This window comes from Colletotrichum scovillei (genome assembly GCF_011075155.1).
Source record: "Colletotrichum scovillei strain TJNH1 chromosome Unknown Contig00005, whole genome shotgun sequence".
Classification (NCBI taxonomy): Eukaryota; Fungi; Ascomycota; class Sordariomycetes; order Glomerellales; family Glomerellaceae; genus Colletotrichum; species Colletotrichum scovillei.
In genome coordinates this window covers 918,591-941,653 of record NW_023336263.1, presented here as the reverse complement: position 1 = coordinate 941,653, position 23,063 = coordinate 918,591, and the positions used below count along the sequence as shown (strand labels likewise).

Genomic DNA, 23,063 nt, shown 5'->3' with positions numbered 1-23,063 from the left:
CAGGTCCTACAACCCTTCCCCTGTGCCAGGGACCCATCCCGCGATCCGCCGCCTCGCATGTGCAGTCTCTCACTTGCACGCAACCACGCGCATAAAGCCCATCATAGGTACATAGCAAAACACACAATAATTGAGGGCCGATTCTGCGGTCCTGGACTGTTCCTCTTACGGATAAAGGCCGAGTAGAGTCCAGAAAAGGGTACGCTACACACTACACGAACCATGACACACAAGCACACACCAGACGCCCCTCTCAGCCTCTGTTAGTCTTCTCTCCTTTCACCCTAAAAGAACGTTAGCTGCATGAACAGAGAGGCGCCGCAACGCAACTTGAGACGACAACGTGAAAGATCAACGCGAATCCTCTGTCCGTAAAGCGCAACGCCTCCCGCCAGCAGCGGGCGAGAGGGCAAAATTCACCACCACCTGCATGCTGGAAGTGGATATTCTGTGCCTCTGCAAGTCTCTTGTGTTACTGTTTTGCTTCCCAAGTGCCCACTCACTGTGACTCGCCTCCCCCATCTTTATCATCTCCACCGTGCTGCGTCAAGAAGCCTGGCGGGCAACACGACGCCCAGAGGTTCTAGACTCGACTCGACTCCAGTCCGTCGCCGGTGGCTCGCCTTTAACGCTGCTTCTTCTAAACTGTCCAAGTTAGCACTTAGGTACCGCTCTCTCTCATCTCATCCCAAAGATGCGGTTTTTATCGCTGGGATTATCTTTTAGCGTGTAGCGCATCGCCGGGCGACTACATCATCGTCTCAAGTTTCGAAACTCTGCGACACGAAAGGGCCTTTTCCCTTTTCCCTTCCTGTCCTTTGGCCTCTGCCCCTCCCCCTCTTCTCTGCAGTTGGCGTACAGGCTTTTACCCTCCTCGGTTTTCTCCCGCTCTCTTGTCGAAGGACAAACCTGCGTCTGGAAGAAAAGGTCGATCGGGACCTGGTGCCGGTAAAAACTGTGCAAAGGCGCTGCAGAATCAAACTTCTTCGGCCGCTGTTCACTTCTAATTCCCGATATATCACCGCGCCACTTTATTTCTGCTCGTTCATCTTCGATCCGTGTTTCCCTGCCCAGTCGACTCACGCAACTTGTCTCTTACACTTGTGCGCTCTTGAGACATGCATATTGAGACAGCCTTGGGACCTCGGAATCTAGAACTTGGAGCTTCTTGACATCGGCGGCTTGTCGTCTCATCAATAAGTTACAACCGCCCTTCGCCCACCTGGCCACTTGCTGCACCTGCAGCCTGTCTACTACCCCCCTCCCGTCCCGCAGCAGCACACGACTTTGGACTTCACACCCCCCCTCCTCGTCTGATCTTCTGGCCGCCGGCTTGTCCTGCTGCTCTTCAGACCGTTCAGTCAGGACTCAGTAGTGTCCCGTACGCGGTCTCTGCCATTACCTCCCTCTCTTTCTCTCTGCCCCGTTGATCCCAGTACGGCTACTTGTCGCCCTATAAACCTTCCCAGCCATCTACAAGAATTACATCCCTCACCCCTTCCAACCCGTCTCCGCCGCCAGGCCCAGCACACATTTTCCGACCTTGACAAGACGGGAAAGACATTGGCATTGTTCAATCGTCGCAGTGGGCTTCCCGCATAAACCAACCTTTAACAACAAGCACCACCCCTAACCCACCGACGCCAACGAGAAAGACAAAAAAGCCAATCCGTACCGGGGGATAACCTCGCAGCTCATCCCGGCAGGCATAGCAGCAGCCACATCATCAACCCACGCATAAACGGCGATCAACCCAACCAAACACATCCAAGCTTCTCTCTCGAGGCGGTGTCTGTACCTACATATTCCCAACCTACGCCCGTCCTCCACCGTTTGTCTCTCTCCGGACGACCCCCCCTTCTGCCGTCACCCCACGCTGCAAAGTCCTGGCGGGCAACGAAGAAGAAAGAATATCAACAACAGTCTCATTATCAGAAGCAAGACTGAGAAGTGAGAGAGAGAGAGGGCTTTGGTCAAACCAGCAGCTGCCCACGCCGCCCGCCTCCATACACTCCATCGATCGATACATCCCACATCCCCCTCCATTCCTCAGCAAGACATCCCAGGTCCCAGCTGCAGCACCACGAGACCCCATCGGCGCCTCACCGCAACATCCTGACCCAATCACGGCCCTCTAGCCCGCCCACGACGACAACTCCCCCTGCCACCCTCGACCGGGGTCTATCAAACCCAGCAGCACCAGGACCTCACGATCACCACACAAAATAGGCCCTGTACCCGTTCTCGATTCGCAATAGTTGCATCGTCCACTTCTGGCCCTGTAAGGACCTGCATCTCCCGCCTTTCAAAACAACAACACTTTCCTTCTGCTCCTGTACTGCGTAACCAAAAAGGGTCACGAACAGGGGGCCTTCCACGAGACGAACTGTCGAACCAGTACGCCAACGAGTCCACTCCGACACTTTTGTCGTCAGATCAACAGGAACCTAGAAACGGGGGACCCTCATCGGAGGGGTCTAGGTTTTTTTTCTCTCCTTTCGTTTATTGACCGCAACTTCACACACAATCGAACGCTCCGTTCAAATCTCGTACCTCATCTCCGCCTTTTTCTCTCATCATCTCGTCAACTGGGGTTTATTTAATACAATAAACATCCTCCCCTCCCCCTTCCCCAGTGTCCCTGGGAGGCCTTTTCCGCAAGCGAGATTCATCCCCTCGACTCGGACGTCTTTACCTTCGCAGCTCGAAGCTTGGTTCCTAAAAGCTCGCTGGTCGGCATCGCGTTTCTTCCAACTCGTCACAGAAGTACAATAAGCGCAACCACCTCCGCTATCGCGTCTCTTCCTTCGCCTGTGCTCGATCAAGTGAGGAGGGAAATCATCCAATGGCTTCATGACGAGGAATTCACTTTCTATCGTTCCGAGTTCTATTATACAAAAAAACACCATATACACCTTTAGACACAAACCATTTTCAACCCCAGCCTGAAGCTTTCGTGAGAGAGTATCTACCCGTTGGACTCTTCTCACCGGCAAAACGCACAAACGCACACCAACACATATTCACACATTGATAACGACACAAAAACCACAAAACAATGTCTCGCCTCTCGCCCTTCCCATCCAACATGACCTTTCGGACCGAATCCCGCGCAAGCGTCGCCGCCTCCGACACGACGTACTACACCTGCGCCTACCAAAGCTTCCACGACGTAGAGCTCTACGCCCCGAGCTCCCCGCCCTCAAAGACCCCCGTCCCCGCCCCGACCTCGGCCCCGATCCGAGCCCCGGTACCGGCCCCCTCACACTACCACCACTTCCCATCACCGCATCCGCAACACCACAAGGACAAGGAACCCGAACCCGCCGAGATGCGCCGTCAAGACTCGGGCTACGAGTCTCTGCCCCCGCGGTCCTCCTTCTCCAACCCCCGCCGCACATCAACGGCCTCATCCTCCCAGTCCTCCTCCACGGCCGCCGCTGTCCCCCGCTCCCGTGGCCGCCCGACGGTCCGCCGCGCAGCAAAGACGAGCCCGTACCCGGCGACAACGGCACGCACCAGCGGAAGCAGCCTCTACCACCCGCAACAACGCCCACACGCCCAACCCCAAGCAACCTTCTTCCACTTCCCAGCGCACCCAACAGACGTCGAACTCGCCGCCCGTCGGCCCTCGCGCCGCGGTGACGACCTCGAGCTCGATCAGCGCCAGCTCCTTCTCTCCTCGCCCGGCAGCCACTCCCATCCCCAACATCAGCGGGACAGCCAGGAATGCACCGAACTCGCGCCCCCGCTGCCGCCGCAGGCGACGCACTACTGGACCAGCGACCGCACGCGGAGGCTCGAGTACGCCGCTATCGATGCCGCGAGGACTGGCGTCAAGGGGTGGATGAAGAGGCACCTCGTGCCGGACTGCTTTGTGCCCAAGGAGAAGCACGTTGCGTTCGACGACGACACCGGGAGTGTGCGACGGTATAGGCTTGAGCTTGATGAGGATATGCCGTGCGAGAAGGGGTGCGGTGGGCGGAAGAGGGGTTGGTTTGGATGGACTCGCTCCAAGACGGCTTGAGTCTTTTCTTCACACCTTCACACTCTTCTTGCTTGATTTTTACGTTGTTTTCCCTTTTGGTCTTTGATGCCGGTGTTGAACATCTGGGGTTTTGATTTCGGAATCATGGATTGGAAAGGGGATGGGAATTGCATTGACATCATTGAGTCGGCGCGGCATTTGCACAAGCGGCTGGGCAAGGCTGCATTGGCGTTTTATACCCAGCATTTGGTATCGTTGGATTCTTCATCATACTTTTGTTTCGTTCTTTTCTTTATTGCATAATCTTGTTTTTAATGTTTTATTGTTGTGGTTGTCAAGATTTCCTTGAACACGAGGGATGAAGACACAGAGAGAGTTGAAGTTCGAGTATCAGAATGGCATAGCGACACATAGATGATAGACGATGACACGAGACTTGAAAGATTGAAGAGAAGCGAGTCAGAGAAACAAACGTCTTTTTGAGGACTACAGTTACTCGTATACAGACTGATAGTTATTTACACATGTAGTCTCCAAGAGATTCAATTATATATCCATATACATGCCTACATCATATCATACATGCACTTTTTGACAATGTCATCGACTGTGACCGTTACTAATCATATTTACCCGTGGATAGGTGAGGCTTTTTTCATCTGATATTCCCATCAAACTGCCATCTGATGTTGTGGCAGATAGTGTCAACGTCTTCCAGCCTACTGCAACACCACTAAATCTCTGCATACACCGCTAGTCTCCGAGACCCGTTTGCAAAAAGCCTACATGAGCCTATGTTTCTGCACACTCGAAAAGCCCGGTGTCCTCCCGCCCGTCCGGATCCGGAACACATTAGGCGGACCGGACCGGACAAGCCGCCATTCCGGGCGAAAGAAGCGGTGAAGAATTGAGTTATCACGACCCGCTTTGGGGGCTTCGCTAGGAATCTTGCGGTTCTTCCCCGGGGTCGGGGGTCAGTAGTAATAGGGGCTAGCCGAGATTCATTCCAGTCCTTGCTTGCTGAAATGGTGACTCCGGTGATGACCGGAGCCGACTAAGTAGGGGTCCTGTAGACACGGCATCCGACCTCAGGCTTGAGAACACAGAGGCTGGCGGTGTTGCTGATACACATTATGCGTGAGGCTGAAGTCAACCACCTCTTGTCTCCCGTCGATCTTCAATAGTGTCACATTAAGTTGCCATCTACTGGTCAATCTCTCGCTGACCTGCTACATCAACGACCTCACCGCCTCTCCCAGCCACATCAGTCCTGCCAGAGAGCATCGCAGTCGCAACGCCAATCCTTCTCGCGCGGACACACAACGACTACTGAAACTTCCGATCTCATCCCGAGATTCGACCCTCAAGCTCAAGATAGCCCCACCTCGCGGCCTTGACGCACTCAATCACGGCAAGGTGCCGCCACGGTCCCTGACCCGTTGACACGCTCTTGATCGCGAGGCCCGCCCTCCCGAGGATGTCAGTCCAGCACTCGATCGATCTCTGCTTGCCGCCAAAAGTGAGCATCATGAAGTCGAGCATCGTGGAGGTGTAGTGCGGCGGGTTCCCCATCACGTCCTCCTGGATCAGGAGCCGGCTGTCCTCCGCCATGGCCTCGGCGATGATGCGGAGCATGTTGACGCTCAGCTCGTCGCCGTAGTTGTGTAGACACCGGCGGATCCAGTAGGTCAAGGCACCTTGAAGTCATGATATGGTCAGCTACCAGCCGGAAACTCCTTGCGATGTAAAAACAAGTGCATCTGGCTTCACCAAGTGGTGAACAAGTGAAGTCTCGAGAAGATATTATCTCACCTTTGACAGGCTGCTCCTTGTGGAAATCAATAACCTGCTTCTGCACCAACCTCATATCCTCATCATCAAGCTTCCTCACAGCCTCCACCACTTCAGCACGATCCTGCAACACACACCTCTCCAACGGAAGCCCAGGGTTCTCGCGATGAATCGCCTTGATAGACTGGCCCCGTCCCGCGCCGACATCGACAAACAGCGGCCGGTCACCCGCGTTCTCACGAGCGTACTCGACAACCCATCCAAAGTCGTAGATGCCCGAGATGGGCATCTTCTCCTCGATAGGGCCCATGGCACGGAGGAACCGCTGCATCCGCGGCGGGTCGTGCTGCAGCATCTCGTACCATCCGTACTCTGGCACACCGTATGCGTACGTGCCAGGGACGTTGTTAAGCGTCTGCGGCTCCTTGCGGCCGTACTTTTCAAAGTAGGCGGGCATGTGGACGTAGGGTACCAGGCCGTTTTCCCATCTGCACTAGGGTGTTAGTAAGGCATTTCGAGGGCAAGGATTGAGGGGCGGGAGGGAGAGAACAGACGCCATGCCGACGATTTGACCCGCTGGGTGACCGTCGATGTAGATGCGAGAGCGCTTTGTGTGCGCGACAGAGTCGTCCCCGACTTGTTGCAGGATGCCCATTGAAGTTAACACACCACCAGTACGTCCTGAACGAGTGTTAGCAGAAGATCCCCAATAGTTTGAGTTGGACCCCGGGGCAGTGCATTTCAAACTCACGTATCAGCGATACATCGGTGTCGACCTTCTTGGCCAGTTCACCGTACGAGATACTGCCTTCGGATGGGATGTGATCATAGACCTTCCATTCCCAAAAGAGCCGGTTCGCACCCAGTTGCGCGACCTGCGCCGTGGCATCAAACCACTCATCGCCGGGGTCCTTGACGGCATTGATCAGCTTATTCGCCGCGTCAATAATGCGCCGCCGTTGGCCCTTGTCCAAGTCACCTCCGGACGGTCCGGGACTCGTCACGAAGCTCTGGAGGGCCGCGTTGACTTCTTCCGTCGCTGCCGCGGCCTCCTCCCGGATCTGAGCGCTTATGTCGCCTGTCATTTTCGGTGTGGGACCCCGAAGCAAACAAAGTTCTACCGGGTCGCTGAACGGCGCGGATTCTGCACGGCCGTGTTACACGGGGAATGTGATTACGTTCCCTTTTTCGAACGAGGTATGTGGATTCTGCTGCAGGTTTGCCGATCAACGGTGTGATTGCATGGGAAGCAAGTCGACTACGCCGCACGGGAAACCGGGCACACGGGATTTGACAGGCGTCGCGTTGTTGGAGAATGTACGAGTACGGAATGTGGGTGAGATGGGATGATGAACTCTGCTGTCCAGTAACAACTCAAGCGCACATAAAGTTTCAGCGATGGATGTTGAGATCGGAGAGGGGAGCAATGACTTGAGGGGAGAGGGAAAAGCGCGCAAAAAAGAACCTTTGGTCCGCATTTCCCTCCTGATGCGCCTCAAGTTCCCAAGCTTCTCCTCACTTGATGCGGTGATGCTACGTCCAGGGATGGACGGTAGCTGGATGCGGCAGCTCGGTGTGGTGTCTCAACCCACGTCGGTGAAAACGTTCCGCGGTCGTCTAGTCCTACATGTTTCTGCATGAATTGGGGACACATTCCTCGAAGGATCGGAGGGGGTTCAGCCGGCTAGCCAATGGCGCAAACGCAGCTACTGTCGAGCTAAAGCAGCACAACCAGTCGAGCCCCAAGAAATTGAATGAAAGAGGTGGGGGGCCACAGACGTGGACTGACGGTCCGGCGGTTGGAAGACCTCATAACTTACAGAGGAGGGTGGGAGAAAGAGGAGAAAGAAGGGCCGCGTGCTTGAAAGAAACCCGGCCAAACAAGACGGAGAAACAGAGACATCTCGGAGCGCCACTGCATGACGGCAGAGCGTTCAGCTCTCTCACAGACACAATCGAGGAGTCTGCCGTGTCCAGCTATTCTGCTCGTGGCCCACGCTCCGGGAATAGTCTGGCGAAAAAAGGAATCCGCCTCTGTACTAACACTTCTAGACCGGGGCGCCGGTCTCCTACCAAACCCGGCTAAAGTTGTTCAGGACGTAGCTTGATAGGTCTGTTGAGCAAAGAGGATGGCGCAGGGGCATTGAGGTCGACTGAGCCGACATGCCACTTTGGTACGCAGACACAACTCAGAGGCCCAGACGTTTCCTTTTCGTCGAGCTGCTGCTGATGTGCCGCTGACAGACAAGAACAAAAGGTCCGAAGCCGTAGGGTAAGGAACGTAGAAAAAAGAAACAAACGAACCCCGAAACTCCGGTCTCAACGGCTTTCGTTGGGAGGCTTTTCCTGTCTTCCACTTTCTTCTTTTCCTTCGTCAGATGGTCATTCGACTTTGCTCATACCAGACTGGCTCGGTCCACGTTGTTCCCCCATAACCACTCTGCCTTTTCCCTACGTACAGGGTGCCGCTCCCAAGGACCCGTTTAAGGTTTCTGACAGAAAGACACTTATGTTCCTGGACCTGGTCAAAGACCCCAGCACGCGCTCCCCCTCTCCGTCTCATTCTTACGTTCGCGGATCTCCAATCCAACGTCCAGTTTGCGGCACATCCTGGCTAGGCACACGAGCCCTCACTTGAGAACACCAGGCGACGTCGATCGGAGACGGCGGTATCAATCGCTCCTCGGTGATAGAGTCGAGCAGGAACCGCGGGAAGGGAAACGGGACAGAATACGCCGCTCGTACGTCTTCTTCTCGAGCCTGGTTTGAGCCAGCATCGCACAAGTCATGGCGGACACCACCACAGCAAGAGCAGAGGCCGATCAGCCCGAAAAGTCGCCCTCACCTCCTCTGCCTCAATCGGGACACCGCTCGCGATCAGGATCGGGCGGACGGCAGACACCACCACAGCAGGACTTTGAAGCGGAGAACGTGGTCGAGGCCGACACGGAAGATGACGGCGCGTCGTCGCGGGCGGGAGACGAGGTCTGGGACGAAGGGTTCGACGGCAGCAGCATCGGCAACCACTCGGCCTCGACGTCGCTATCCAACAGCGTGCGCGACTACGTCTTTGAGAACACCCGGCGGTATCACAAGTACATGGAGGGCCGGTACCTGATGCCCAATGACGAGCCGGAGCAGGAGCGTGAGGATATGAAGCATGCCATGTGCGTCAATGTCATGGATGGAAAGCTTCATTGCGCGCCGTTGGAGAATCCGCAAAAGATTATTGATATTGGTACGGGGACGGGAATCTGGGCTATTGATAGTGAGTTCCTCTTCGCGTGATTGTCTCCTTTCACGTCTGCTATTTTGACAGTGTCATCATCACAGACATGATGGCATCTAGACGATTAGTCTGGACAATCTTTCACTGGACGAAATCGTTCGATGAGCAAATGACCTCTAGCAAGTACTGACAACATCTCAAGTGGGCGACGAGTACCCAGAAGCAGACATATCCGGCATCGACCTGAGCCCAATCCAACCAACCTGGGTACCCCCTAATGTCCGCTTCGTCGTTGACGACGCAGAGGCAGAATGGGTCTGGCCGCCCTCCTCCCTCGACTTCGTGCACGCGCGGCACATGTGCATGGCCGTCAAGAACTGGCCGCGTATGCTCTCCCAAGCCTTCACCGCGCTGAAGCCCGGCGGCTGGGTTGAGTTGCAGGAGCTGCGCTTCGTCCTGCAGTGCGACGACGGGACGATGCCCGGGCCCGAGGAGTACGGCTACGGCAAGTTTGTGGACCTCTGCATGTCCGGGTTCCGGAGCTTCGGCATCAACCCGCTGGCGATGGAGAGGAATTCGGAGATGCTCCGCGAGAACGGGTTCGAGAATGTTGTTGAAAAGGTGTGGAAGGTGCCCATCGGGACGTGGCCGCGAGACCAAAAGCTCAAGACGATTGGGCTGTATAACCGCAGCATGCTCATTGATGCGCTTCAGGCTGTGAGTATGGCGCCGTTGACGAGAGGGCTCAAATGGAGTCCTGCCGAGGTGGAAGTGTTCCTGATTGATGTGCGGAAGAGCCTGATGAATGTGTCGATACACTCGTATCTGACGTTCCATGTGGTGTTCGGACAGAAGCCTTATGATGGCTACTAGATATGAGAGGGATTTGGCGTTTGCTGGTATAGGAGTTTGGCAGTGGTTGCACCAATGTTGTAAAGAGTTGGGAGGAGGATTTCTCAGCCATCAACTTAGGATTCATTCGATTTTATCAGGGCCAAGATGTCCATGAACTATTAGCACCGAGTGCCACAGATACCTCATTACGTGGCAGACCACGATTCTCATATGCCCTTCATGGTGTACCAAGACAGTACGGTCAAGCAGGCCGTCTATATAGGGTACCTAGAGTCTCAAGGAGTCGCTGGCTGAGGGTACTAGATGTTCCCCTTAACTAATCTACAAGTATTCCCAGTACTATCTGAGATCTCCCGTTAATCTACACATAAATCATAACATCAGCGACAACAGGTCGATGATCTGATATATACACGCCATCGTCAAAATGGTTCGGCAGAACCGCATGAGTCAAGAACTCCATCCCTCTGACCGCCGGATCACGCACAAACAAATGGTCAAGAAACGTATCATCCGACGTATCATCCGTGAACGCAGTGTACGTTTTCGAGTATCCCAGCCTCCTTGACTCAGGAACCACGTCCCGAACATCGTGCAAGTTCCCATCCGCGATCAAGATCTGATACGCCGCATTATCCGGCTCAATGTTCAAGTCGCCGCCCAGAAACACCGGCACAGCCCCCTCTGTCGAGTTCTCCCACTCCTTCGCCGAGCTAACCAAGAGCTCTGCACTATGTTCCCTTGCAACCTGGCCCACGTGGTCAAAGTGCGTGCACATATACACCAGCGGCAGTCCACTCTCTACATGCTGGAACGACGCGACGGTGACGATGCGCGGGAGCGCGGCGTCCCAGCCCTTGGACCCGGGGACATCAGGTGTCTCGCTCAACCAGTACGTTCGGTTCTCCGTGAGAGTCCAAGTGCCCGGCTGGTAGTATATCGGGGAGAACTCCCCGGCAGCAACGCCGTCATCACGGCCGACGCCGACGTGGGACCAGGCTTGGCCCAGGTCTTGGGCGATGTCGAGGAGTTGTTCTTCGACTACTTCTTGCATGCAGACAAGTGATTCGGGCCGGGCTGCGGTCTCGTAGTTGAGCTGAGAGAAGAGGTGCGGTCTGCGGGTGGACCAAGGTGCTTCGTTGGTTCCTGGGTCGGGGGTGGCCCATCGGATGTTGTAGGTTATGAAGCGTAGAGCGAGGTCAGATGATTGGCAACTGACCAGACTCGCTCCAAACAACAACGTTGTGGCCAGAAAAGACTTCATTGCTGCTTGAAAGGAACTATGCCTTGGACTCGCTTTACATGTGGCACGGCAGTACAGAATTAATGGAATCAGAACAGCATTCATGACTAGAATCTTTGGCCTGAAGGCTTCCGGAACCTTTACTTTTCAAAACACACATGTTGAATACGATTTGGTGAGGGGAAGCACACCGAGAATTCCGATGGCACGCTCGCAGCTGCAAGTCGTCGTCACATCGTTACTTCAACAAGTCTATCTCTCGACCTTCCGCTTCAGGTTACCATTAGGCCGGCAGCGTTTACCCACGTTTCTCTAATCGACAGAGGGCTCCGGGTTCACGTGGGGTTCCAATGCCCGCTCATTCGCCGAGAAAGTGGAGATCCTCCGGTCAAGGAGGGGTCGAAGCCGGGTCGGAGGCCTTCTCACAGTTGGGGCACGGCATCGGGCTTCTTACCCCTCGGAGCCCGCGTCTAGTCTATCGGCTTACTGATGAACTAGACCATTCATCACTAGGAGGAGCTCTTGAGCCTCAAGAAAGTCGCTCGAAAAGCTCGATGCCATCATCCCTTCTTAGCTTCTCCAAAGCTTACCCGGTTGAGGCATAGATCACTGCGCTTGTCTGTTAGACACTGAGGCTCTGGGCCTCGAACTCGTCTATTCAAGGTTCATGGGATTATGAGAATGGATATCTCGCTCGTCAGCCAAGACACTCGATGCCAATCTTGCGCCTTAGCAAATTGCCAGAGCTCCTGAATTTCGACCAGCACCGAAACTCTCTTTTTGCCAAGATTTGCCCTAGGCGCTATTTCCAAGGGGGTTCACCGCTCATCACATGACATTTTCAACAATCATTCAACTTTTATCAGATCCTGTTCGCTAGCTGCGGACTAGAAATGGAATTTTGCCCAAATTTCACTTCCCCTGCCCTGAAGCTTCGCCGTTATACATACTACCTTCTTACTGCAGTACCTATAGGTGGTAGTGAGAATCGACACAGGTTCACAATCACGAGCAACTTCTCTTCGTGGCTCGGCTATCGGATCTGCCCTGTCTCGCACTGACATAAAAGCCTGATATCCCACTTTGTGCGTACCTCATCAATAATACGAGCCACGAGGTTTCCCTCCTCGTCCACCCACATTCCCGATCGATGATTGGGGGCTGGGCCGCAGGGCAGGTGTTCCTTCGTTGGAAGCTGGGCTCCATCCAATTCATTTATGCATTGATGCTGAAGAGGCCAGAGCGCCGTTCAGGGGCAGAGAACCTTGAAGGGACAGGGTTCCAACACGTGTGCTGACAGCCAATATGTCCACGATGCCCGGTGGGATCTTTTCTGCCCATTTACTCTTTGTCAACCATGTGGAGTTTCTGCTGTCAAGGAAGCGGAACAGAGGCTAAAACATGAGGAATTTTGGGTCATCATTGGCCAGTGGGAGGATTCTGCTGCAGTTATTTTGGCCACTGCCTTGGTTTTTGATTAATTTCCGTTGACAAAACGCGCACGTCGGGTTGGAGCAAGGTTGCATCCCAAGTGGATATTCTACAGGATTTTATACATTAGTCTGAAAACTAGCATCCGTACCTTTGACATTCCAACATCCACCCGGCTATTCACGTCCCTTCCTTTCAGTGACGATCCATAGACCCAGAACGACCTCCTGAACCTCTCATGTCGTGTGACATTTCAATGTCAACCTGATATGTGTACTGCGCGTGAATGCCGCCCTTTTGGTCGCTCGGCAGCAAATCCCCCTTATCCGAGTCGCCGTCCTGGAGGCGCTCCCACGTCTCGTCCCCTCTGCCGTGCACCGTCGCCAGACTGAAGCCCACGTCGGTCGGGTTGCGGAATCGGTCGCGGCTCCTAGGCTCGAGCGGCTTGCTTCCGATGGTGAAGAGACCCGTTTTGGTCCCGCTCCCGCTCGGGTTCGTCTTTTCCGACGTGCCGCGGGTTCGCGCGATGAAACGGCGTAGCGAGGGGACCGATGAGGCGATGCAGCCGATTCCGGTCTCGATGTTGGAGCAGAGCATCGTGTGGGCGACCCAGACTGGAAAAGGCCCCTTGTCAGCTTCTTTCATGACGCAATGGATTTGATTCATGGGTACCGGGAGGAGGAGAGGCGACGGGCTTTACTCACATTGAAGGTCTGTCTGACCTTTGAATTTGTTGACATAGGGGATACGGACCATGGTGATGATGGATGCTCTGGAGCTGCGTTAGCTTTGACATCGTGGCATGCTTTCCTCCAACGGTCAAACTTACACCGAGGCAAATGACAACAGTCCAAAGACCTGGAGCTTCGTCTGCGTCTTCATCTGCGTGCCCCAGAGAATGATAGCAGGCACAACAACCAAAGCCAGATCCGTCACAATTGCCGAGCTCGTCGCAACGTGGCCGATGGCGATTAGGACATCAACAGAGCTGCACGTTCCCTCGCCGCTGAGAATCATCGTGGGCGTCCAGATAGCCTCGACCGGCTTACAGTATAACAGCGTTCCGATAAAGGTGATCAGGAAAGAAGCCCACGTGACGCCGAGCAGGACCCAAACCGTGATGCGCAGAGCATTGTTCGTCGTGATGATTCGTTGGATGGTGAGGCAGACGGATGACTTGACGAGGGCGAGGGCGACGACGTATATCAAGATCCAGATGATGTAGATCTTGAGGGCCTCTGAAAACATCCACATGTTGAGCTTTTCTTGCAACGTGCCCAACCCGACGAGGCAGCCGTATATCGTCAGTCCCACGCTTGGTACGTAAACCACCTTTTCACGGGGCACATTAGCGAAGCTATTCGGTTTCTTCGAGATGGAAAGAGCGGCATACCGTTCCCGCGAGCATCAGTCCATCGTCCAGGCCGAATGTACCTTCAACGAGGCGCACGCTCGTTCGTACACCGACACATATCACCGATATGACGAGAAAGACGGATGATATGATGATGATGGCTAGTGGCAGGTGTTCCGGCTCGAGGATTCGTAGATCGGGGTCGACGTTCGTTGACAAAGACATATTGGGCGGCACGTGGTCTTTGATCAAATCCTTTTCTTGTCGTTAAGAAGCAATCCACCCTCACGCCACGGTTTTCCGAATGTGGTGTCGACGACAAAAAGTAGGCACTCCCCGAGTTATAAACCTCCGGGTAGAACCCTCTTCGGGGCTTCAAGTGCCGCAGCCGCAGCCTGCAGATCTATACTACTAATGCAGGGGAGCAGGATGGGCCGCTTGAGAACTAAATTCAGTTCCGGTAGTAGGAGGCGGCGTAGCAGTGGTAGTCTTGGGTCTTGGACTGCTCGAAAAGATCAGAACCGGGGATCATGTTCCTGGGTTCCATGGATGCAACCCCAGATATTAACATTTGGGGGGGCGCTACTTTGACACTTTGACACTTCGAGAACTGTCATAGACCTCGTAGTTGCTCATAGGCTTGCCACTGGTCGAGAAAACCTGATGCAACCAACAGGGACCGCCTTCCAACAAGAAGGGGGCCATAGACCCATGGACCATGGCAACCGGATGGCCTGGAAGAGGAAAAAGGTCAAGAAGCAGTTCTCGAACTGGGTCTTATTTGCCCACTTTCCCGTCACCAATGATCACTAATGAAGGAACCGGTCTTCAGGCCGAGAAGGCCCGGGTTGGTTGGAATTGGGGGCCGCTAGCAAAGGCGGCACAACGCTCAGGGGTCCGTTGCAAGAGGATGAGCATCCACCGCCCAAGGACTCCACAGCACTAGGCAAAAGACATCACCAACGTCCGAAGAGAAGCGTCGAAAAAAGTTGCATGGAAGGACGGGCTTGACAGTCGTCCAATGACGGGATCTGACATGTCGCATGGCAGACCGGCGCTAGTTAGAGCAGCGGAATCCTCTGCCACGATCGCTTTTGGGGGTTGAAACATGTCGATCACTACGACGTCGAAGGGGGCCACAATTGGGATCATCGCCGGCTACAGTCAGTATTCTACGATGGAATTGCGGGAGCCGTTGTTGGATGGTCATCTCGTACGAGGATAAGACGAGCCGCTCTGCCGCCTTCGGGTTCCAAGATATGATATGCCCAGTTCTGATCTGACCGGTCAACGCCCCCCGGCTGTGAAAAGCTCGAAAGAAAGAGACAACCAACCCGAGCCGTCCCGAATTGGGTTATTCATTCATCCCGGGGGACACATGCACGGGGTTTTCTATACGTAGCGAGACGAAGGCATCCACTCTGGTATGCATGTTTTTGGAATAGTTGAGATTAAGAGTAAACTAAGACGGCCGGGAACGCGGCACTTGTGATAATTAAGTCTAACGATGGGAAACAGTCTAAGACTGTTAGACTATCGTCACCCGCACGCCATTCGACCCCGGCTTAGTCACGGGAATGAACATGTCGTGATCGTAAGCAACGTCCTCGTCCGTCGTCTCATACAGACGCATCGTGGGCAGAACACGCAGAGCAAGCGCCGTCAAGCACAAGTTGAGCTCACACAAGGCAAGGCTGTTCAAAAACAAGTCAGCAAACGCGGTTCCCACCAAGTTAAGAAGATTTCAACTCACTTCATGCCCAAGCAAGATCTGCTGCCCTTGGAAAAGGCAAGCATGCCCTTCTCAACATCCTTCCGGCGTTGGTTGTTCTCGTCCAGCCAGCGCTCGGGAATGAACTGGTACGAGTCGGGGAACACAGTTTCGTCATGGTGCGTGATCACAGCAGACATGCCAACGGCGTACCCAGCAGGAATAACATACTCGACAGGCTTCTTGTTGAACTCGCCGCGGTAGACCAGGTTCTCCTCAGTAGGCACACGTGCAGTACGCGCAGAGACGCCGTACGAAAGGCGCAGACCCTCCTGAAGGACAGCACCCAGGTAAGGCAGGTTCTCGAGACTCGTCCAGCCGGGGAGGTGCTTGGGGTCGTCGACGACGGCCTTCAGCTCGTCCTGGAGCTTCTTGAGCAGATGGGGCTTGGTGAGCAGGTGATAGGTGATGACGCCCAGGGCCCAGCTGGTGGTCTCGGTTCCCGCGCCCACGACGGCGGCCGCCTCGTCAGCCAGGCGCTGTGGGTTCTTTTCGAGCAGCTCCAGGTCTGACTCCAGGAGGGACCCGAAGACTGTGGGGCGCTCGTGCCGGATGCCGGCGTCGAGCTCGGCTTTGGTGTGCTTCACCTTGTTGGGAATATCAATCTTGAGCGTGCGAATGAGCAGAGCGATGTCGGCAGGTAAGTAATCGACAAGCCTTTTGAGAGTTAGCATTCTCCATTACGTCTCGGAATCGTAGATAGGCTCGAGAAGCAAACGTACCACTCTCCCAGAACGGCAAAGGACTTGGTCCAGGGGAAGAAACGGAAGACAAAGACAGGTCTCAGGATGGAGGCAGTCGGCTCCCGAAAGTTGGGGTACCAGCCGTCTTGTCTGAGGAAACCGAAGCTCTCGCCGAAGCAATATCCGGAGATAGCGTCAGAGGTGAAGCAGCTGTAAGCCATTGTCACGTCGAAAGCTTCCCGCTGAGCAAGCAACTTGTCGCAAAGCTTCTGGACTAGGTCGTGAACGTCGCCTTCGAGGCGCGCAATATTGCCGCGAGAGAAGAACTTGGCCAGGGGAATGCGACGAACGCGATGCGAATCATGGTTCACGGTTCCGAAGCCAGACTCGCCCAAGCTAGACAACAAATGTTTGATAAGCACTACTGCTTCTAGGCGTTCTCATCTGCATATGAAGTACTCACGCAGAACCGTTAATCTGATGGACAGGCTTGTCGCGCTTGCGACCACTCACGGCGTAGATATCATCCGAAAAGTTGACGTCGTTGCAGTGTACTTCGTGGGGGCTGATGCGGACGATGGGGCCTTTGCGACAACATTAGATTTCGTCTTGAGTTTCCCGAAGAGTGCAGTTAGACTTGCCATATTGCTCGTGCATGCGGCTAATTTCCCTGGTGTAGCGACCGAAAAGAATGACATCGTAGTAGAATTCGGGGATGTATGTGGCTGCAGACAGCTTAGGTCCGGGAATGTGGCTCAACGGATGCAAAGGCGAGATGTTGTAGAGCGCCTTTGCAACCTGGTACAGTAACCAGAGCCCGGCGAGACCGAACACAGTTCGAGCCGACAGGTACGACGAGGAAACGTCGAGGGGCGACGACGTAGTCTCGATGGTTGACATTGTGTTATTCCTGATTCGCCAGGAAACGAGAACTTGGGAAGGATGAGAAGGAAGCTTTCAATCACGGAATCCAGAGAGCAGAGGAGAAGGGCATTCTTCTTCGTCTCTTCTCTCACATCTCCCAAGACTTGCGCCACGGTAGAATGTGTGGAGAGTCCGGGGTGGGATGAAGATAGTCAAAGGGGCGGTCCACACGTTCTGCATTTGACCTACACCCGAAAAAGCCAGAGCACCGAAGTTTACAACGTTGAAGACATGGGTGGGTGGCATGAGCGATCAACGGGACGCGCAGGCAAGAAAACCCCGAAGGACGGCAGATGTCTCTTAGTTGTCGGTGTAGGTTCCTCGTACGTGAAAAGGACGGCGCGAATTGGGCTCGGAAACTGATCATGGGCGTTCTAGGCAATCCGAATGGATGGTCTGACATCCGCACGGCAGCAATCCATTGTCTGTTCGCGCTGCAACGACACACGCAATCCCTGAATTAGGGTGCAACGGCTTTTTTCGGTGGCTCAAACTTGAACCAAAGTTGCCTAACTCGGAGATGTCAAACGGCCCGCTGAGGGGGGGGAAGAGCTGGCTACATGGAGATTTTCTTTTCTGGGCCCGGCCAGTTGGTTGGTTGAAGAATGAGGATCCCTGAAGATTGCGTCCATGGGAAACCTTCCTTTTCTATCCCCTTGTTCATGTTGTGGGACCCCGGGCTTCTTTCGGCCATATGAAAGCCCCTAATTACGTTGCAGCCAGCGTCATTCGGTACACAAGTAGATGGGCGCGGGGAGTCGTATTCAGTGCCCGCTCAGTCTCTGGAAAGGGAATGGAAATCATGAGTGATGGAACCTCTAGGCAGACCGGAGTTTCGGACAACGCACCGAGTGAGTTGAGCCGACAATTGTGCTCGATAGGCTTGCGGGGCCGGGTATCCACCCGGGCACCGCCGCACCCGGCGCCGGCCACCTATCAAAATTCCGTTGACCGCCGTGCTTACCACTCCGGTGGCGCCACAGACCAGTCTATGCTTCGGAGTGTCGCTGATTGTAGATTGGAAGGCTGTAAAAAGGTGGCAATGATTATTTGTCAACTTGTGAACAGCTTTCTGATCAGATGATGTTATTCAATTCTGTACAAGGCTCTAGCTACCCTCTTCCAGTTCCATAGGCAGTGCGAGAACCTCGCTGGATGCTTCACTCCGCAAATATTGATAGGGACTCCCTGTACCGGACAGCTCTTGATGATGATGATTGAAGTATGTTTGCGACCTTAACAGTACTTGGTGTCGCCAGGAGGGGCGCACTTGCAGGCCGGTCCGTCAGCCGCTTGCCAAGGAACGCAGCACTATGGAGTCAATCATTAGCATCAATCCACAACCTCCTTCAGGTATTAATGATGAAAGTACCCAGCTACCAGCGCATTCGCCAGCGCCGCCGCAGTTGGCCTTCCAGCAGTTGATTTGCCTGTCGAAGATTGCAGAGGCAGCCTCGCCGACAGGGTTCGCCAAGGCGAGAGGAGCCGATACGAGGAGGATGAAGTTTGCGAGAGTGATGGGCTGCATGTTGGGCGAAATGTCGTCAGAGAGTAAGGCTTGATGGCGAACTAAGGGAGGTGATTATGATGCGATGACAAGGGAAAAGAAGGTCGAGTTGTAGGAGCCACTGTCGATATCTTTATACTCGTAGCACAGAATACAAACTCCTCAAGATGCTAGATAATGTGCAGGGATTGTAGATACTGGCATGACGGCGTTCGTCAGAAACCTGGTGACGTCTTTTGGCTTCAACCATTGTTGGAACGTCTCGAAATCTGCTCCTGGATACTTCGAGCCCCAGTATTTCGTTCTAAGAAGCTTTATCAGCCACCGAGAATTCCGCCTTGTAGAGAGAGTCATGGCTTGGTCTATTATGAGTTGCGAGTGTAGGAGTCTGGCCTCTAGTGAGAATGCATGTTGTGAGAACTTGGGGTCAAAGAATTCCGCTAAGTCCGTCGCTTTGGGGAGGCCTTGACTAGCAATGACAACAGTCTACGAGTATCTTGTCATCTATGCTAAGCATACCCCTAAGAGTAGCCTGGCTTGGAGGTTCAAGCACCAAGCACTACTAGCTGAGGCATGTAGGTGATGAAGTGATGGTCTCAAGCGTTTCCTACCTCATTAGTAGGTAGCGAGCTTTTTGCTAGATACTTACGGAGACTGACACACCTCTAGGTTGTATCTATCTAGGGCCCCGGCTTTCTGAGTGCAGACCTTAGGATTCATAGTCTCCGAGGCCTAAAGGAAGAACTGTGGTAATATAAGCTATGACTCGCGAAATCTCTATATCTAGTCAGGCTTCCTTGGTTTTACTGCCACGGCGGAATCCACATCCTTAATCGGCTAGTATTACCGCTCAACAAAGCACAGATCTATGTTGTGCTGCGAGTTTAATTTGCCGAGGGAGCCACATTTAATTGTCCTCTCTGGGCTAATGTACGCGGGGTTCGTGAAAGATTCAGCCACCGAGGGCTATTATATCTGCCACAGCATTTCTCTTGTAACGATATGTTTGATAAGACGCTTGAACATTGACCTTCCCTTCAGTTGTTGCGCAGCAGGATCATAGTTTGACCTCATTTACCCTTTACCTATTGATACCACCCAATCTTCTGAGATAAGTACTTTCCTTCTTCGAATTTGGCATCTCTTTTACCTTATCAAGCTGGTCTGACTGACTAGACAGTCATCCTACTTTACTGAAGCAGGGTGGATCTTCTTCGTCCCGTTGCGACCAATGCGACCAATCGACTACCTTACTGAGAAGACTTCATGTTGCTACTCCAGAAGAATGCCAGCCAACCCCAACCCTCAAGTTATTGAAATATTTCCAGTGGGTTCCGAGACCTCGCCTTAGGCAAACCCTGGCCACAGCCACAGCTACAACCATAACAGGCCTTCAGGTGACCCATGGAAACTAAGAGGAGTCTTAGAAGTGCTCGTTAGCCCAGTACTTCTTCAGCTAGCCTTTGTTCTGAGTGTAATTCACATACATTTGAGATGATGGATTTAAGCTCTGTAACAAGTGATGCTTTTTGGCTCGATAGCTGGGAAGCTCGTCTTGCAGCTGGATGCCGAGTCGATCCAAAATGTGGAATCTTCGACCGCTAATTCGCTACCTCGGACAGGACCGTTCACCTCGATAATCGACCTGAAGCTCTGGCCCGTTGTGTAAATGCTGAGGACACCATTTTTGGTTCCACGAGATGGTGGAGCGTAATGAACAACTAGGTCCGTGGCACATCCGGCTTCATATCTTGGTCCAACATTCCTGAAGGTCGTCTCGCCGTACGGGTCTGTGTTAGGTAAATGTGCTCGGGCACACGTGACTTGAGCCATTGTGCGTCCCAATGTTAACATGAGAAGTAAGATTCTAGACTGCATTTTTTGAGAGATGGTTGTCTGAGTTTGAAATGTCCGGGAACCAAAACCATGCGCAGCTAGCCCGCTGGCTTTTATAATGCCCCTTTGCCCTGCCCACCTGGCAATGTGTTATGTTTCCTTGCCGAGACTTTGACAGCCACGGGCCAGAATGAGTGCTTCTCGAAATTACACGTTTTACATTTCCGTGTCGAGACTCGGGTCGCCCCGGCTTGGAATGAGAACTCCTTGAATTACACATGGAGCCTCCGAAACTCACAACTAATTCAACTTCTCGGATGTACGGCCTCATAGTGGCGATACAGAAATAATAGACCCCCAACACTGTAAAATAGATCATACATGTAGAGGCTCTACCCACCTCAATGTCTCTTCTAGCTGTTCAAGAAACTCATGCTTTACCTCAGTACACACACTTCAATTGTTTTCGACACAAATAGTATTTAACTGTCATATTAAATGACAACAAGTGCTCGTGTCACATCCAAGAGCAGATGTCTTTTGCTCTATGTAGTCCATTTCAGAGCAAAATGATGGTTGAATTGATTTGTAGCATATAGCTAATACTATCAACTTGGTTCGAGTACCTATGTTGACGTGCTAACCAAGCTTTAGTACGCTGCAAACAAGGCAGAATAGAAGCTAGTATGTGTCTATGACAGAGTCTTTGTGATGCTAGGCGCAAAGTTGAGCCAACAGGTGCCTCCTCTTCTCCCAGCCTTTCGTTCTCCCCTTATCATTAGCCCTGCTTGCCCTGGCACCAAGCGTTGGTCTTGGCAGGTCCCTGGTCGCCGGTAGCCCCAGCCTTCTTGCAGGCATCCGAAAAGTTGCAGTTGTAGAATGAACCGGAGCCTTCAACGACACAGTCGCTACGCAACATGTGCGACGGCTTGCTGTTGCCGCAGACGGTTCCGGTTGCTACGTCGTTGGGTTGTTGGTTGGCGTCGATGCAGTGGCAAAAGGAGTAGTAACTGCAGGCCTGGACGCTCATGGGAGCGATGATAGCCGCAACGAGAGTAGTAGTGAACTTCATGATGCTATATTTGGTCAAGAGACTGTTAGGATCTGTCGGTCTTGAGCATAGTGTAATTACTCACCCAAGATGTATGGAAAAGAGAGAGCGAAGATGTTTATGTTCGAGTTCTGGATGAAGCTGATGGTCAGTAATTCAAGTCCATCAATGCTAGAGCGAACAGAGACATCTTTATACCAATTCCGGCGATTACAATGCCGTGATCAGCTCAGTGGCACGAATACTTTTGGCGCAGAGAATTTCTATCTTGAGGTCAATGTTCCCGATGGTGCTTCGAACTCCCGCCCCAGACCGCCATTTGGCTCAGTATCCAGCTAAAGATACTATAGCGTATTGACGCATCAGCTTGAGGACCTTTTGATGTCTCCGGCGGTAATTCATGTGGTGGCTTTTTTCGGCTTTACGTTGGCGCAAAAGATTACCCTTAACAGGATCAGGCTTTCAACGGAAATCACACGATACTTTATGATACACTTTTCAATTACACGGCACGCGCAATGGGCCCCAAGCGCGCTCAGCACCGGCGGTAATTCATAACTGCGCACACAACTCTATTCGGTCCTAGTGTAGAACGAAGAATCGATGACTTCCAATATCCAGAACGAAATGTACATATAAATACTTTTTACATGCCCACTTGCCGCAATGAATTCATCACATACCATCTCGTCCATCTATCTCGCAATCCCTCCTACATCGATCTTTCAAAATCTTTCGCAATGCTTGTCACCAAGGCCTTCATGATCTTGGGTCTCACCCTTGGATTCGTTTCCGCTCGAAGCTGCTCCGCGGGCTGGATCGAATGCTCGTACAACGATGGCGCAACCTGCGTCTTTGAGTGCGGTAACGCTGGAGGAGGCTGCGCTTGCCCACCAACCGGTCTCGTAAAGTCTGCCTGCATTTACAACGGCAGAGGCAAGCCCAGATGTTGAGCGGGATAACAGAGCCTACCATTGGCCCATCAAGCAGTTAGACGAGCCCTATCTTTGATTTTGAGCTGTTACTGACAAATGCTCAGACCGCCAGTCTGCACGGCTAGTACATTTAAATCGTGCCTGCAGCAATGAACAACTGGTATAGCTTAGCTTGAACGATTCGACTCGAAGGTAGCGCTGGGAATGTGTGTGTTTGACCCGGCCGGGAAGTGCTGTCTTGCAGTTGAGGTATCAGGACGGTAGTACTTTTATCAGAGACTTGAGCTGTCCTCTTGTTATCGCCCTACAGCTTGAGATGAATATGAGAAAGCTCCTTTCCCCTCAGCGTGTGTGGTTTTTGCAGCAAAACTTTATGATCGCTCGTGATACGGGCTGTATATCTATATGCAACTCCCATCCTTCCTAAAACACGTGATTCGGGCCATGGCTTATGATCCTGCCTCT

General features: G+C 53.2%; 7 protein-coding genes across 7 annotated transcripts; 2 read left to right on the top strand and 5 right to left on the bottom strand.

The window, feature by feature from the left end:
* The first annotated feature begins 672 nt into the window (after positions 1-672).
* Positions 673-4,556, top strand: HER10_EVM0008377 (uncharacterized protein). Its single transcript, XM_035477902.1, has one exon. The coding sequence runs from the start codon at positions 3,059-3,061 to the stop codon at positions 4,025-4,027; it is 969 nt and encodes a 322-aa protein (XP_035334187.1). The 5' UTR covers positions 673-3,058; the 3' UTR covers positions 4,028-4,556.
* Positions 4,557-5,077: 521 nt separating this feature from the next.
* Positions 5,078-7,568, bottom strand: HER10_EVM0008995 (O-methyltransferase). Its single transcript, XM_035478500.1, has 4 exons — positions 6,531-7,568; positions 6,334-6,460; positions 5,801-6,267; positions 5,078-5,685 (listed from the first exon to the last, which is right to left on the bottom strand). Exons 1-4 carry the CDS (start codon positions 6,862-6,864, stop codon positions 5,333-5,335), a joined length of 1,281 nt encoding a protein of 426 aa, XP_035334235.1. The 5' UTR covers positions 6,865-7,568; the 3' UTR covers positions 5,078-5,332.
* A 435-nt stretch (positions 7,569-8,003) lies between these two features.
* On the top strand, positions 8,004-10,198 carry HER10_EVM0000740 (methyltransferase domain-containing protein). The gene is made up of 2 exons (XM_035470508.1): positions 8,004-9,047; positions 9,211-10,198. Exons 1-2 carry the CDS (start codon positions 8,567-8,569, stop codon positions 9,879-9,881), a joined length of 1,152 nt encoding a protein of 383 aa, XP_035333673.1. The 5' UTR covers positions 8,004-8,566; the 3' UTR covers positions 9,882-10,198.
* Positions 10,199-10,224: 26 nt separating this feature from the next.
* HER10_EVM0012989 (endonuclease/Exonuclease/phosphatase) lies at positions 10,225-11,127 on the bottom strand (the record flags this gene model as incomplete). The annotated part of the gene is made up of 1 exon (XM_035482363.1): positions 10,225-11,127. The coding sequence occupies one exon, from the start codon at positions 11,125-11,127 to the stop codon at positions 10,225-10,227; it is 903 nt and encodes a 300-aa protein (XP_035334517.1).
* A 1,605-nt stretch (positions 11,128-12,732) lies between these two features.
* On the bottom strand, positions 12,733-14,116 carry HER10_EVM0006764 (uncharacterized protein; the record flags this gene model as incomplete). Its single annotated transcript, XM_035476341.1, has 4 exons — positions 12,733-13,151; positions 13,242-13,309; positions 13,367-13,869; positions 13,931-14,116. The coding sequence occupies 4 exons, from the start codon at positions 14,114-14,116 to the stop codon at positions 12,733-12,735; spliced, it is 1,176 nt and encodes a 391-aa protein (XP_035334072.1).
* A 1,303-nt stretch (positions 14,117-15,419) lies between these two features.
* HER10_EVM0011807 (cytochrome P450) lies at positions 15,420-17,245 on the bottom strand (the record flags this gene model as incomplete). Its single annotated transcript, XM_035481226.1, has 5 exons — positions 15,420-15,585; positions 15,645-16,319; positions 16,385-16,741; positions 16,809-16,929; positions 16,987-17,245. 5 exons carry the CDS (start codon positions 17,243-17,245, stop codon positions 15,420-15,422), a joined length of 1,578 nt encoding a protein of 525 aa, XP_035334443.1.
* Positions 17,246-21,390: 4,145 nt separating this feature from the next.
* HER10_EVM0001332 (uncharacterized protein) lies at positions 21,391-21,684 on the bottom strand (the record flags this gene model as incomplete). Its single annotated transcript, XM_035471084.1, has 1 exon — positions 21,391-21,684. One exon carries the CDS (start codon positions 21,682-21,684, stop codon positions 21,391-21,393), a length of 294 nt encoding a protein of 97 aa, XP_035333714.1.
* Positions 21,685-23,063: the final 1,379 nt, after the last annotated feature.